General features: G+C 38.2%; 2 protein-coding genes across 2 annotated transcripts; both read right to left on the bottom strand.

Moving 5' to 3' along the window:
- Positions 1-2279: 2279 nt before the first annotated feature.
- On the bottom strand, positions 2280-8249 carry GVI51_H00011 (uncharacterized protein; the record flags this gene model as incomplete). Its single annotated transcript, XM_065626619.1, has 1 exon — positions 2280-8249. One exon carries the CDS (start codon positions 8247-8249, stop codon positions 2280-2282), a length of 5970 nt encoding a protein of 1989 aa, XP_065482691.1.
- Positions 8250-14281: 6032 nt separating this feature from the next.
- On the bottom strand, positions 14282-15508 carry GAB1 (GPI-anchor transamidase subunit GAB1; the record flags this gene model as incomplete). Its single annotated transcript, XM_446807.1, has 1 exon — positions 14282-15508. The coding sequence occupies one exon, from the start codon at positions 15506-15508 to the stop codon at positions 14282-14284; it is 1227 nt and encodes a 408-aa protein (XP_446807.1).
- Between the last annotated feature and the right edge of the window lie 1001 nt (positions 15509-16509).

Raw genomic sequence — 16509 nt, forward strand, 5'->3', positions numbered from 1 at the left:
ACAGTAGAAGAAGTCTTGAGTACTTCAAAGGTATCCACTCAACAATATTACAATAATACAGTAGTACTATCTTAGTATATACATAGTTTTATCCCATCTCACAATGCAAACCATGTATTTCTAACTCCCACCATCAATCCTATCAATGAATATTGGTCAGTTCAGATTCAACCAGAGGAACTGCAACATTTCAGGAAGAACTGTTGTTCTAGAACAGAGTGGTTGTTCTACTTCAACAACGCCTCGTTGAACACAACATCTCGCGTTTTTCGCAACTCTCAGTCAGGCTGGGTAAATCAAATTGCTTTGTCGACTGTCTCGTAGAACGCAAGGTCCCGCGTGTTTCGCAACTTAGATATCTGGACTTGCAGGCTCAGCTTGGCCCACTACCCGGAACAAAGTACGTGACAGTGGCATGCTACTGTGATTCCACCATCTCACAAAAGGTCTTCTGTAGGAGGGTAGGTAAATGAGGAGATAGATAATTATACATGGTATAAATTAAAAGCATTAATGTTCAAGGTTGAACATACTTAATCAACATGTTTTACTTTTGAATTTCTGTCCGTAAACTTAAAAGATGTGAAACACACAGCTTTACCAAACACATTTACAAAGCAGTCGTGGTTTCCGTATATCAACTACTTTAAGAGAGTTAGCAAAAGATAAAAGTAAGTGGCATCCTTTTGATGTATAAATTGAGATGTTTAACCATATCTTAACAGTGAAACTAAAGAACAACTCTATTGTACAACCCTTCCCCAGACACGACATTAATGCCTTACCAGGTTCGTAATTATTCCATTCAGAACAATTCACACTTATAGCTACTGTTCGATAATACATGCCTCATGCCAATCAGCCGTCCTCAGTTGCACGGAGATCAGGTTAGGTTATCTATATGAAATATGCCGTGTAGTTTACTTTACTCATATAATACAGACTCAATGCATGCAATCTCCGTAGAATAATGTACAATGTTTGGATTGAAATTCACATCAAAATCCTTGAGCAAAACAATATACTATGTCTGGAATCACAACTCTCAATCCATCGACAATGTACTCTCGAACTCAAATAAGAAACTTTCTAATATCCACATATGAATGGTATCACGACCTGTAAATTCATTGTACAAGTCTTTCTAAACTATTATTGGTTTATATTAAGCCATGTGTGCGTAAGAGAATAATACCCATAGCTCACACACTGTAAACTAAATACCTCCAATTTCTTCGATTTGATTTAACAATTGTGGTAAGTATTGAATGATGCAATATTGAACAACTGCAGAGTACTGTGGACTTCGAATCTGTATCAATTGTTTTGTAGAACCAACTATAAATACAACCTTTATGATGCCAGTTCTTATTAAATATAGAGTTTGTCATGTTGCCCTAGCGATAATGAAATAATTTTTTGTATATAATGGCCATCCTAATGAATATCAGCATACTACGAAATAGTTGAACAACAAGATCGGCATCCATCACTGGGACGTATGGTTGTATATTTTAATGTGACTGATTTGTTTAGAGTAAGTTGAATAAATATGATGAACCAATTTGACCACCGAACCTTGATAGAGACATATCATTGATCAGAATGATTGTTTCAAAAACATATCTTTTAGTATGGGGATTACTAATTGTACACCTATAAATACACTTCTTAATATTATAGTATTGATATGGGTGAAGCAAGAAGGTGTATTAGATAAATTACATGTTTTGGTAAATTCATTGAAACTGAAATGTGTCACCCAGTTTTTCTTGATACCTCTAGGGAACTTCGACAGCTACGAGAAATGCCAACATATTTAAAAATATTCCCTCTCGTACAATTATACATACTCTCACTCACATGATTACCGTCACTGCTCACATCTCGCGTTTTTCGCAACTTGTCAGTTTTCATTTAAACAGAGGCCCATGTTCGGCAGCAGTGTTCCAGAAACACATGAAGAACATTTTATCAAAGAGAAAATATTTATTATTATAACAAATACATAAATATAAAAACTCCCTAAAAAATACAATCAAATTCGAACTGGATTACAATAAACCCAGCAGTGTAAATGAATGTTGCTGCATAACGAACTAGATAATTAGGGGATCTCTCCAACTTTATATGACCTTAAGACTATAATAGCATTGCCATTGCTTTCCCCCAATAGTAGTGTGATTAATTAATAAAACAAACATCATGTAAAGTTATATCCATGATTCAACGAACGTGCATTTAGCACAATTATTATCTTAATTCAGATAATAGTCGGCTTAAGCCATGCCTAACAGAATCAAGATAGTCAATGATGTGGATAGTAGAATGGTATTAAATTTGATCTTGAATGTAGAACCTGCACCATGGAAGATGGAGGCAGTTTGGGTCTGGGACACCTTATTGCCACTTTCAACAGCAGAAGCTCCTGTAGGAGCAAACATCTCCAAAGAGATACCTTGGTCTGTCGAATGACCGGCATTAGATGTGGTGCCTTGACTTAGAGCAACTTCTGTAACGCTAGTTGGGTTAGGCTTGTCATTGACAGTCTTAGCACTAACACCGTTCTCAGAACCAACAAGTGAGGTGTTATGCATGCTTGGTGAAGTTGTTTGGCTCTCAACGTGGGATTCCGAATTAGAGCATGGAGCAGTAGTGGTTATAGTAGTTGGCTTGCCGTTGGAGTCGGTGGTGGTGATGTGGGACACAACTTCGGTCTCAACACTGCCGTTGGACTTCGTGACAACTGTGGTGTAGTCTGCGTTGCTTGAGCATACAGTGCATGGAACAGTGGTGACAACAGTTGTAGGCTTGCCATTGGAGTCGGTGGTGGTGATGTGGGACACAACTTCGGTCTGGACAGAGCCGTTGGAGTTGGTCACTACAGTCGTGTAGTCACCATTACCATTGTTTTCAGTACATGGAGCAGTTGTAGTTATGGTTACAACCTGGCCGTTGGAGTCGGTGGTGGTGATGTGGGACACAACTTCGGTCTCAACACTGCCGTTGGACTTCGTGACAACTGTGGTGTAGTCTGCGTTGCTTGAGCATACAGTGCATGGAACAGTGGTGACGATCGTGGTAGGCTTGCCTGCGGCGTCTGTGGTGGTGATGTGGGAGACAACGTCGGTCTGGACAGAGCCGTTGGAGTTGGTCACTACAGTCGTGTAGTCACCATTACCATTGTTTTCAGTACATGGAGCAGTTGTAGTTATGGTTACAACCTGGCCGTTGGAGTCGGTGGTGGTGATGTGGGACACAACTTCGGTCTCAACACTGCCGTTGGACTTCGTGACAACTGTGGTGTAGTCTGCGTTGCTTGAGCATACAGTGCATGGAACAGTGGTGACAACAGTTGTAGGCTTGCCATTGGAGTCGGTGGTGGTGATGTGGGACACAACTTCGGTCTCAACACTGCCGTTAGACTTGGTAACTACAGTGGTGTGGTCTGCGTTGTTTGAGCATTCGGTGCATGGAACAGTGGTGACAACAGTTGTAGGCTTGCCATTGGAGTCGGTGGTGGTGATGTGGGACACAACTTCGGTCTCAACACTGCCGTTAGACTTGGTAACTACAGTGGTGTGGTCTGCGTTGTTTGAGCATTCGGTGCATGGAACAGTGGTGACAACAGTTGTAGGCTTGCCATTGGAGTCGGTGGTGGTGATGTGGGACACAACTTCGGTCTCAACACTGCCGTTGGACTTCGTGACAACTGTGGTGTAGTCTGCGTTGCTTGAGCATACAGTGCATGGAACAGTGGTGACAACAGTTGTAGGCTTGCCATTGGAGTCGGTGGTGGTGATGTGGGACACAACTTCGGTCTCAACACTGCCGTCGGACTTCGTGACAACTGTGGTGTAGTCTGCGTTGCTTGAGCATACAGTGCATGGAACAGTGGTGACGATCGTGGTAGGCTTGCCTGCGGCGTCTGTGGTGGTGATGTGGGAGACAACGTCGGTGTGGACACTGCCGTCAGAGTTGGTCACGACGGTGGTGTAGTCAGCACCGGCAGAGGTAGGAACAGTGGTGACGATCGTAGTAGGCTTGCCTGCGGCGTCTGTGGTGGTGATGTGGGACACAACTTCGGTCTCAACACTGCCGTCGGACTTCGTGACAACTGTGGTGTAGTCTGCGTTGCTTGAGCATACAGTGCATGGAACAGTGGTGACGATCGTGGTAGGCTTGCCTGCGGCGTCTGTGGTGGTGATGTGGGAGACAACGTCGGTGTGGACACTGCCGTCAGAGTTGGTCACGACGGTGGTGTAGTCAGCACCGGCAGAGGTAGGAACAGTGGTGACGATCGTGGTAGGCTTGCCTGCGGCGTCTGTGGTGGTGATGTGGGAGACAACGTCGGTGTGGACACTGCCGTCAGAGTTGGTCACGACGGTGGTGTAGTCAGCACCGGCAGAGGTAGGAACAGTGGTGACGATCGTGGTAGGCTTGCCTGCGGCGTCTGTGGTGGTGATGTGGGAGACAACGTCGGTGTGGACACTGCCGTCAGAGTTGGTCACGACGGTGGTGTAGTCAGCACCGGCAGAGGTAGGAACAGTGGTGACGATCGTGGTAGGCTTGCCTGCGGCGTCTGTGGTGGTGATGTGGGAGACAACGTCGGTGTGGACACTGCCGTCAGAGTTGGTCACGACGGTGGTGTAGTCAGCACCGGCAGAGGTAGGAACAGTGGTGACGATCGTGGTAGGCTTGCCTGCGGCGTCTGTGGTGGTGATGTGGGAGACAACGTCGGTGTGGACACTGCCGTCAGAGTTGGTCACGACGGTGGTGTAGTCAGCACCGGCAGAGGTAGGAACAGTGGTGACGATCGTGGTAGGCTTGCCTGCGGCGTCTGTGGTGGTGATGTGGGAGACAACGTCGGTGTGGACACTGCCGTCAGAGTTGGTCACGACGGTGGTGTAGTCAGCACCGGCAGAGGTAGGAACAGTGGTGACGATCGTGGTAGGCTTGCCTGCGGCGTCTGTGGTGGTGATGTGGGAGACAACGTCGGTGTGGACACTGCCGTCAGAGTTGGTCACGACGGTGGTGTAGTCAGCACCGGCAGAGGTAGGAACAGTGGTGACGATCGTGGTAGGCTTGCCTGCGGCGTCTGTGGTGGTGATGTGGGAGACAACGTCGGTGTGGACACTGCCGTCAGAGTTGGTCACGACGGTGGTGTAGTCAGCACCGGCAGAGGTAGGAACAGTGGTGACGATCGTGGTAGGCTTGCCTGCGGCGTCTGTGGTGGTGATGTGGGAGACAACGTCGGTGTGGACACTGCCGTCAGAGTTGGTCACGACGGTGGTGTAGTCAGCACCGGCAGAGGTAGGAACAGTGGTGACGATCGTGGTAGGCTTGCCTGCGGCGTCTGTGGTGGTGATGTGGGAGACAACGTCGGTGTGGACACTGCCGTCAGAGTTGGTCACGACGGTGGTGTAGTCAGCACCGGCAGAGGTAGGAACAGTGGTGACGATCGTGGTAGGCTTGCCTGCGGCGTCTGTGGTGGTGATGTGGGAGACAACGTCGGTGTGGACACTGCCGTCAGAGTTGGTCACGACGGTGGTGTAGTCAGCACCGGCAGAGGTAGGAACAGTGGTGACGATCGTGGTAGGCTTGCCTGCGGCGTCTGTGGTGGTGATGTGGGAGACAACGTCGGTGTGGACACTGCCGTCAGAGTTGGTCACGACGGTGGTGTAGTCAGCACCGGCAGAGGTAGGAACAGTGGTGACGATCGTGGTAGGCTTGCCTGCGGCGTCTGTGGTGGTGATGTGGGAGACAACGTCGGTGTGGACACTGCCGTCAGAGTTGGTCACGACGGTGGTGTAGTCAGCACCGGCAGAGGTAGGAACAGTGGTGACGATCGTGGTAGGCTTGCCTGCGGCGTCTGTGGTGGTGATGTGGGAGACAACGTCGGTGTGGACACTGCCGTCAGAGTTGGTCACGACGGTGGTGTAGTCAGCACCGGCAGAGGTAGGAACAGTGGTGACGATCGTGGTAGGCTTGCCTGCGGCGTCTGTGGTGGTGATGTGGGAGACAACGTCGGTGTGGACACTGCCGTCAGAGTTGGTCACGACGGTGGTGTAGTCAGCACCGGCAGAGGTAGGAACAGTGGTGACGATCGTGGTAGGCTTGCCTGCGGCGTCTGTGGTGGTGATGTGGGAGACAACGTCGGTGTGGACACTGCCGTCAGAGTTGGTCACGACGGTGGTGTAGTCAGCACCGGCAGAGGTAGGAACAGTGGTGACGATCGTGGTAGGCTTGCCTGCGGCGTCTGTGGTGGTGATGTGGGAGACAACGTCGGTGTGGACACTGCCGTCAGAGTTGGTCACGACGGTGGTGTAGTCAGCACCGGCAGAGGTAGGAACAGTGGTGACGATCGTGGTAGGCTTGCCTGCGGCGTCTGTGGTGGTGATGTGGGAGACAACGTCGGTGTGGACACTGCCGTCAGAGTTGGTCACGACGGTGGTGTAGTCAGAAGCTGTTGCCGGTTCCCCCAATGTTGTTATTATAATGGTTGGAGAACCATTTTCGTCTTCCGTTGTTATGTGAGATATAGATTCAGTTACTACATGGCCTTGATCATCAGTTACTGTTGTCACATAATCAGGACCTTCATTTGGCAATCTTGGGTAAGTAGTTACTATAGTTGTTAGTTTGCCGTCAGCTCCTGTCGTTGTAATATGAGAAATGATTGCAGTAGCAGGTAAAGCGTCGCCATTTGTGTATATCACAGTTTTGTCAACACCATCATCGTATGCATAAGTGGTAAAGATTGTAGTTGGCTTACCATCTGAAGTTGTGATGATAGGAGATATGATATCGGTGACTTCCATACCTTCACCATCAATATATGTAACAGTTTCAACTGATGCTGAAGGTACTGACGATGTGGTAGAAGACTTAGTGTCTTTAGGATTTATCACTGAAGTTATCGTGCTCTTACTACCATCATCATTAGTTATAGTTACTGTTTTTGTTATTATATCAGTTTGTATTTCTTGAGCGGTAACAGTAGTGTAATATGTAAATGGTGAGCCATCATCATCAATACCTGTAACTTTACTGATGATATCTGTTTCAGTTCCTGATTTACCAGCCTTTGTTTTTGTCAACACATCTGGCGCTGAGAAAATGGTAGTTGTACCAACTACAGGCATATTACCTTCATTATAGGTAGAATAGAATGAAACAGTTTCAGTAAAACCCATTTCATTAGTGGTTACATATGGATCAGGCACCTTGAATGAATACAAAGGAATATCAACACATGGCTGACATGTAGCTGGTGCTGGGTTTGGTGGAGGTCCGTTATAGATAACAAAATTATTACCATTGTAATTTTCACCTTGAATGTTGATATTAGCGATTATTTCAAATTTGGATTCATCATAACCTTTACCAATGATGGCAGTAAACCATTGTTCACTACCGTAACCAGTTGTAAAAGTTGCAATACCTGTTAATGAGTTATAACTAACCTTTTTGACCGGGAAATGGGGGAACAAAAACCCATTCCCATTTCCAAGACCAAAGACATTCACATTTTGACGATTACTTAACGCAAGAACGGAAGATGGGTGCGATAAGTAAATAGACTGTTGTTGCATATCAATGTTATAAACGTTGAAAACAGAATTCTCACCAACTGTTATACAACCTCCACCTTGTATAGCCTTATTCAAAAGGTATGTTGTGTTTGCTAGACAGACGGTACCGGTATTAATCCAGGTATTGAATCTATTACCCAATTGAAATTGTTGTGGTCTGTTTGCATTGGTACCTTTAGAATAGATATAACCAGTGTTTGTGATAGAGCTTGAATAAATTGTAAATGTGTCACCCTGGCTGGAAGTGAACATCATACGACCGGTATTAGTGAAAGTACCATCTTTGATAGTCCATGAACCGGGGCTTGTACTTTTTCTATCGTCAACAACAACCGTACCATCATTTTGAAAAACAAAAGGTACATAAATAGGATGGCCAGATGTAATAGAGAAACCGCTTAAATAGTCATTAATATAATAAAGCGCACCTCCTTTGTTAACGCGCACAGTTTGATATAAGGGTACAGTATTCATATCTTGAAATGCCAGGTAAGCACCCTCTAAAATAATATAACCATTGGAATAGCCAGATGGGTTATTACCCTTTACAACAGTATCAGTTTGGATAATAGCTTGAGCAGAAACATTCACTATAATGAATAAAATTCCAACTAGCCACAACTTTATCATAGAAAAAGGTGGTTTTCTCTTCATCTTTAATAAATTGACTCTGGTAAAATCGATCTTACCCTATTTGTATGACTAAAACCTCACTTTACCTGAAATACCTAGCAGTGAAAATATTAGTTCTGTTAGGTGTTGATTTGGGGTTTTTAATGGTAGAATTTGTTTATTGTAATTCAAAACAGGTCGAGAGATCTTTTTGTTTTTTTAGTTGACCTTTTATACTTATTGAATAAAAATTTTTGTACCTTTGAAACAATTGAAAAACAATAGCAAAGTACTCAAAAATTCTATCATAAAAAAAAAACAGAAAATAACTAATATAATAGATATTTTAGTTGCATTTTCTAGTAAAATAATGAAATATCTCTCAGACATTGATATTACACTAAAGCATCTTAATCATATTAAAGAGTACCATCGATATCCGATATTAGCGGTATAGCGAAAAACGGGGTCCGTGGTATTCTGGTTTTATTTACTGAAAATAAATGGATAATTTGAAAACATTACTATTTCTTCGTTGTTTTGTGATTACTGCTTATCAATAATGTAATGTAGCGATTAATTAGTGGTTAATAGTTTTCAGCTGTTTCATATCGATATCTTTTTTTTCAAAATATTTCTTGCAATTCATGAAAAATACAGTGCATCTAGTGGGCAGTACGATCGCTCTGAAAATATTATTTGAGGATATATTCTCAATTACTTCTTATTATGAAAATAGTTCACACTTTGTGCAGCATTTCTGTAGATAGTGCAGAAATATGGTAGAGAATACCGGGGAATAATAATTGTTAAAAGTGAACAATTTAAGAAAGAAAGAAAATTATTTTTTGGTGGTTTCTGTGCAATACGTGAGAGCTAAAAATTCTCAATTAGCTACTTAAATTCAATAAGACATTTTATGAATGATTGTAAGAGATAATTGGGATGCAATGACGACTAAAGATGAATTGAAGTAGAACATCATTTCTTGTGTGCAGAATTTTTAGATTTTCTTTCTTTTTTTGTGAGATTTTGTTGTCGAATATATTGGTCAACAATATATTAATAAACTACTGTTTAGTGATATTTAATATTTTTGAATATCTTTGAAAACTGCAGTACCTGTTTGAATACAAAAGAGCAACTGCAGATAGTTAAAAAATACAACATCATTATTTCAGAATTTACTTGTTAGTTTAACAAATATATGCAAAAACTTATTAGTAGTAGTTTACCCACGTTACAGTTACATCCCCCAATGGTTACCTAGTGTCCTATTTCCTAACTATTAATTAATTATAATTATTTTTAATTAAATTCTATAATTACTTGAGGACAGATTATATTGTATGACCTTAAGCAGCACTTTTTTATGATATATTTAGTTCTCTGCACATAATTAACAAAAATAAACCCGATATTAATTAGCCTTTGCTTAAAACTGTATATGGACTACATCGTTATTGGTATTCAAATAATGTTTTCTTAATCCAAGATAATGTATTGTTCCATATTTGCTTTTAAAACAATTATAAACTTGCTAGTTTCTACGTTTCTTTTCCATCATTTAGCTGCAATATTATTGAATATTCGAATATTCTGTTTGAAAGTAACTAATTCGTTCATGAAACAGTTAATAATTTATCTCCAAATATGTTAAACTAATTCACATAATCGTGAAACAAGTATAAAATAAAATAGAAGCTGATATAATCAACTAATTCCGAACAAAAATTGATCTTATCGTCAGTTGCATATTTTTATTGACTTAGCTATTTTCATTTGAAGTTTTCTCTAATAAATTGATAGAGTTCTAAACATTTATTGCATAGTACCTTAATTAACAACAAAGGAATATAAATTTTTTTCATTGTTTTCTTTAGTTGATACTATTTTACCATGTCAATGCGTAACTAATCTATTGCAACTTCTGTTATGTACTTCAAACAGTTATGTAATACGCTCTAGTAGGCAGACGTTTTAAGGAGAAAGCCTTTTCTAAAAAAAATGAAAAATCTACTACTGCAATTTTGATCACTTTACTCTTACTATTCTATTAGTAATAAATTTAGTAGTAAATAAATTGATTTATTTATGAAGAAGGTATATTTGTATCACATTTGGTATCAAATGAAATACACACTTCCTAGAGTGATTGTTAACTTCGGGGAAATTATTAACTTTTATTGGATGTTTCAATTGTTGTTACAGGTTGTATATTTTATAAAGGTTTGTGAAAGCACGGACGGAAACTATTATATCCCAGGTCAGATAGAATTCTTTTATTTAAAGATATGGATTACTTGATAGCAGCTATGGTGAAACAATGAAGGATTGTCTAATTTTAATATACTGTACTTGATTCTTATGCATTTCGATACTTGTTCTGTAATATGGAATGCCAGTTGAAATTTCGTAGTACCGAATTTATCAGAATGTATCAGAATGTATCAGAATGTATCAAAATTCATTATTGATTGAGTAAATATTGCTGAACAAAGGTTTAATGAATATAAATTGTTGCTATGAATCTCTACTCTTGATATAACTAAATTCCGATAAATTATTACATTCCCAATTATGTAAAATTGTTTCTTGAATATAGACGTATAATTAAAATTTGCATGAAACCGTACAAAAGATGTGAGGTGGAACTTGTAAGAGCGTCTTAATTTGCTTTTTTTTCTTCTATAGTAAGATTACAGGGCAACAAACTGTCGGATTTCTCCTCTAATCTCCGTAGATTGATGGTACTGTTTAAAATGTGGGTAATTATCAATCAGGCATTAATAGCTTTTTTACATAAAATGGTTTCATCTTTCCTTAGTGTATTGCATTCATACCACCAGTGACGATATTAGCATTCAAATTTTATTTTGCTGGTTTTCTTCTATGTTTACTTTGTTTCCATTTATGTTCAGGAACAATATGCTTGATTGTTTGGAAATTAAAAGTAAAGTATCTACGGCAATAATATGTTGCAAAACATGGTAGAGGGTAACTATATCTTGTCTTCAAATATTATTCAGCCTCTTTATTATGTAAGTTGTAGTTGCTCAAATCAAATTATGTAAAGTGATGAGTATTATTCGATGTTATGCATAAATTAGATGTCTCTAGCTGAGGAGAAGTTTTAATTATTATGGTTTAGCATCTCTATCAAACCAAAATGGAATTGTTTATGACTGTAGGATCATTTTCTTATTGTGTTTTGTCGGGTTTAACGTTCGTCAGTCTTGTCTACATAATAACATACTTCACGGATAATTTACAGGCTACATATTATGTTCTTTTCTTGTGCAAAATTTTAGTCTGTTCGATTTGAACAAATTTTGCCTCATTCTATGAAATGATAATTTTGTTACTGTTTACAATTAGTTAGATTCGTTAAGCTATTAGACTTATGAGCCGACCTTCACACGAAAGATGAAAATTTTTTTCAAAAACACAGCTTATAGATGTGAAAATGATGTCAAAAGAGTAGCCAATGACGTCATTCAAATGTGAGATGTTAAAACAAAGAATTGAATGCGAACAAGTATCGCTTGATTAGCTAGGAAACAATTTTAATCGGAAACTAATATCCCGATGAATATCATTCAGTGCTGTGCTGTTTTATCTAATGGATATTGATAGCTATGTTTTTGTTGGCACAATTTGTGCGGGAATAAATGATCCTTTTTAGTTACAATTGGAGGGAGCCAACGTCTTTTCAAATTATCTGTATATTGACCAAATTACGGGCATCTTTAGAATGAATTGGAATTAAGCTTTCATGAACTTTTTGCCATTATCTACTTAGAAATATGCCTTTGAGCACCATCGTATATTAATTCAGTCTATATAGGAGTTTCTTTTCCTATAAGGAAAACTACATTTTTACGAAATACAGAGTTAAAAATCGTACATATTATGCAGAGGAAATATGGGGCTCACAGTTAGAGTTACTTCATAATACGATCCATAAACTAATTTTTGGTTTAACTGAATATTGACATCAAATTAACTCAGTTGTGTAGTCTACTTTTTTCTATAGTTAAAGTATAGTTAAATTACAAGTTGCTTTTTTTGTATGAATCTGTTATCATGCAAACAATCTTTGTTTGATGAAGCTCTCCTTTTTTTTTTATATAAGTGTTTAATGTGAAAGCGTTGAACAAAAAAAATAATAAGTAACATTTGAAATGCATTGATACTTTGGTTTTCTTAAAACATACAATATGTTAATGAGTTGCTAAATAAAGAACTCTGTTAGATAAAGGACTATTTTTCTTGTTTTTTGGGATTAATAAAAATCGAACCGTGAAATAGCGATATAGCCTGTTACAGCTAAAAATATATCAGTGATATGCATGCTCTATGAATTCAGCCCATGTATACCCTCTTACACGGTACCTAAATAGGACAAATTAGTATCAATTAACATCAAGTTGAATCTTTAGTGTTCTAAATTAGACGACTATAAAAATTTTATGTTACATATATTTGAAAATAAATGTCATTAATTGTAGATACATCATATTAATAGTGTAACATATAATATCAACTACTAGATAAACGAGTGTTTTGTTTTTTACCCTTTTTCAATTATTACGATGTTTTTCAATAGAAAATAAAACAAGCTTTAAATAGAACAAACTACCTATTACCTCAGCATTAAACCCTTTTTCAAGATTTTTATAATAAATAAATTATTGGTAATAGTATTAGTATTTGTGTTAGTGTTGGTATTAATATTAATATTATTTATCTTATCATTACTATTGTTATTATTAGTAGTAATAGAGCATATAATACTTGTTTTGTAGTTGCAATATAAATTCTGCACTGAAATTTGCTAAAAATGAAATAATTAACGTGTTCTGTATGTGTATATCTTGTAAATATCGAAAAACAATAAGTTTTTTATTTGATTAGTTTCTGAAATATATTATTGAGGTTTGGGTGAAGGTAAGCAAGTGTTGCTCATTACTTTGTCTATTTCAAATACCTATCAAATATTAAACGTGATTGCACTACTGTTACGTATTTACAAAAAATTATGAAATAGAAATCTTTTATATCATGTATACACTAATTGTGCCCCAAAGGTCATACAAGGACGTATAGGGTTTAAAGGCCATATGATTTGGATGAAAAGCTATATAAAAAATATGAAACAAAATTGTTTCTAACTGATATTTCGATTATTAAGGCTCACCTTGGCATATTTTCTATGCAAAAGAATAAATAACAACTATGTTTAGAAACTTCAATTTAACAAGTTGAGTTCGAGAAATTTTGTTGATAATGTAATCGTATTGTAATGATACAAGCCAAATTAGTATCTTTTTCACTGAAATGAATATGTCGCATTTTATCCACAAGTTTTCTAACAAATGATTTATTGCTGAGCCGTTTTAGGTATGCAAAACATTAGCCTCTATTTATTAGATCAAGTATAGTTTCACTAAACTTATGGGCATAATAAGGATATTTTGATTAGAATGTTTACAATGAAAATTCTACTCCACCGAATATCAATAACTAAGCAGATATTTACAAAGTAATTTGATTAAATTTTAGATGCTTAAAATCATCAATGCGTATGAAAGCTTTGTAGCAATTTACTAAAATTTTACATTAAAGTGACAAATTTTGGTAGTAGCTAGAAGAAACTTTACAAAAGCTCTTAATATCTTTGTGGAGAGACTTTGGTTCCGGTCTATCATAATTGTATTTTCTTTACGTATTGTTTATCTTATAAAATATAGCGATAAGTCAGTTAAAGAATATCATCTATAATTGGGTAGTTGATACTGATTGTAGTAGTTTGAATTTGGATATAATAAGCAATATAATTAAAGAAATCAAGCCAAAATCCGTATCCAAAATTCGTCAGTGTGAATTTATAACTCTCTTATAATTTCCTGTAGCGTATTCTTCAGGACTTGATATATTGCAGCTTTCGATTATGATGTTACAATTATTATAATCACTTATTCTATTATCTGAATACTCATGCAGCTGTAAGTATGAAAAAAGGGCAAAAAAGAGTTGTGGTATGATATTATATCCTTTTGATTAGGGGTAATTTATATTTGCGTTACTCTCTTGTTAAAATCTTGTTTTCTGCCATCGTATTCTAGCCTTAGGGAACCCCATATTAAATCAGACAAAATGGATGAAAGTCCTAATGCATAGACAAATGTCAAAGCGAAGAAGAAGTTACTATTTCCTGAGCCAAGGTCGATCCATAAGTGATAGAACAAAGGAGATAGAATTACTGCGTGCATCAAAAGTAAAAAAGATATTACAGGATATTTCATGTAGCCATAGATCTTATCAAATAGAGGTACTAAACTTATTAGGAAACCATATGCCCCAAGTGTTGGATAAGGGTTAATCAAAACAATCCAGCCAAGTGACAAAACGAATGCTACAATAGGCAAACGATTAAATCTAATAGTGAAAGGTAAAATAAAACATACTAGTAATAAATTAAAGACCCCCTTAAAAAAAGGTATGAAAGAACTGAACATTTCGATGAAGAAATACCACCATAGGCCTATATTTGGAAACGATTTAGCAAATGTCATATATTGGAAATAGCATGCGCTAAGAAAGTCAAAAGATTGATAGGATACCTTATAACTCCATAATAGTAAAAGACTGAAAAACAAAAGATATGATTGTAGATTATCTCTCAAGAGCATCTTAAATTGTTTGGAACCAGCAGCTTTCTCTGAGGAACGCACATTTAGTGCTAAGAATGGAATCACTAACAGTATGGAATATATAGACAACGAGCTTGCCAGTGCCATGAAAAATGTTGAAGTCGTGTACCTACCCTTAGAAGAGAAATATAATGCAGATGATATTGCAAAATGTGTGAAAATAACAGTTGATCCGCTAATGTTGGACAATACCAATAAGGGGTTCAATGCGTAGATGATTCCAATTAGGATATGGTCTTTCTTTTGCAACAGTTGTAAAATAGTCGCATTATTAGATTTCACAATTTCCATAAGTTGCCAGCATATTATGCAATCGATAACGGCGTAGAGAAGACCATCCAGCCTAAATTTCATGATGACAGACATGAATGCGATGAGCAAGGGCGAGTGGTGCACCACACCACCATTATATAAAGGGAAACCATTGTCATATAGAAAAACACCTTCTGATAATGATTTGAAAGAGGTAAATGGTGTAGAGAACTCAACTGTATTATCCAACTGTGATCTGAGTGATGGAAAAGTCGCTGAAATTAGAAGCCGCAGTGCACCACATATCACTACAACCACATTCTGATTAGTCATAATGTATTGTTATTTGTTTTGGTTTTAATGCAAAAAGAATTATTGAAAACTTTTTTAAAGATAGATTTCTGTTAATAATGCTTTTCCGTTTTGACTTGTATTTATCTGTAGGAAAAAGAACAGTAGGATGTAACTCTCGCTACCTTACCGAACTTCAATTGTATAATTGATCTATAGTATAGCAGTTGGGATTTGTCTTCAAAAATAATGTCTATAGCTATTCCTATACCCTCCTAATACACTGGAATTAGTTCTTTTGTTTTGTTATGTCTTGTGTGTGGTTTGGTTTTTCACGCGTTATTCTTCTCGTATGGAAGCGATAGTGAAAAATTAAGGATCTTCCAAGCTATTATGTGTAAAGACCCACTATGCTAATGTTCGTGATGGCAATTGGGATTAGCCAAGGCAGTTCAATTTGCAATAAGGGACAGTGATTTTTCAAAAGGGACACATTTTCGTAAGGGGGATTGCAGTCGTGCGTCTTATCAATTTTAAAAGAAAAACGAAAGCTAAACTCCTCTCTTTCTCTCTCTCTCTCTTGTGGAGGCAAGAATCGGGTAGAATGAACGACAAGAAAAGTCGAAAACGGAGAAAATTTTTTCAGCTTTTGAGCAGACAAGTTAAACTAGACGAAGCTGTAAGTCATTGGGTTTTGAATACGAATGAAACCTTCTCATATACTTCGTTATAGTGACACTAATGAGATTTTCTTAGTTGCAGAGCTACACCATTCACTTTTCTCTGGCTTCGCAAAACTCACAACGTTTACCCAGCCTTCAAATTGGAATACCCTTTAACTTCTAGATTACGCAGAGCAGGAGGGCCAAGTGCGAGAGTCGGAAAGAGAGAACACGACTTTCACAGTTGGCAAGGAGTGCAAGACAGCGAGTTGTTCTGGCAAGTGATTGTTCGTATAGCAGAGCACACTTGTTGGGTTTGTTTTAGTTATTCTTTTCGAGAACATCTTAACAGCTTTGAGATATTGGGTTCCAAGGGAAGAA

This window comes from Nakaseomyces glabratus, chromosome H (assembly GCF_010111755.1).
Source record: "Nakaseomyces glabratus chromosome H, complete sequence".
Lineage (NCBI taxonomy): Eukaryota > Fungi > Ascomycota > Saccharomycetes > Saccharomycetales > Saccharomycetaceae > Nakaseomyces > Nakaseomyces glabratus.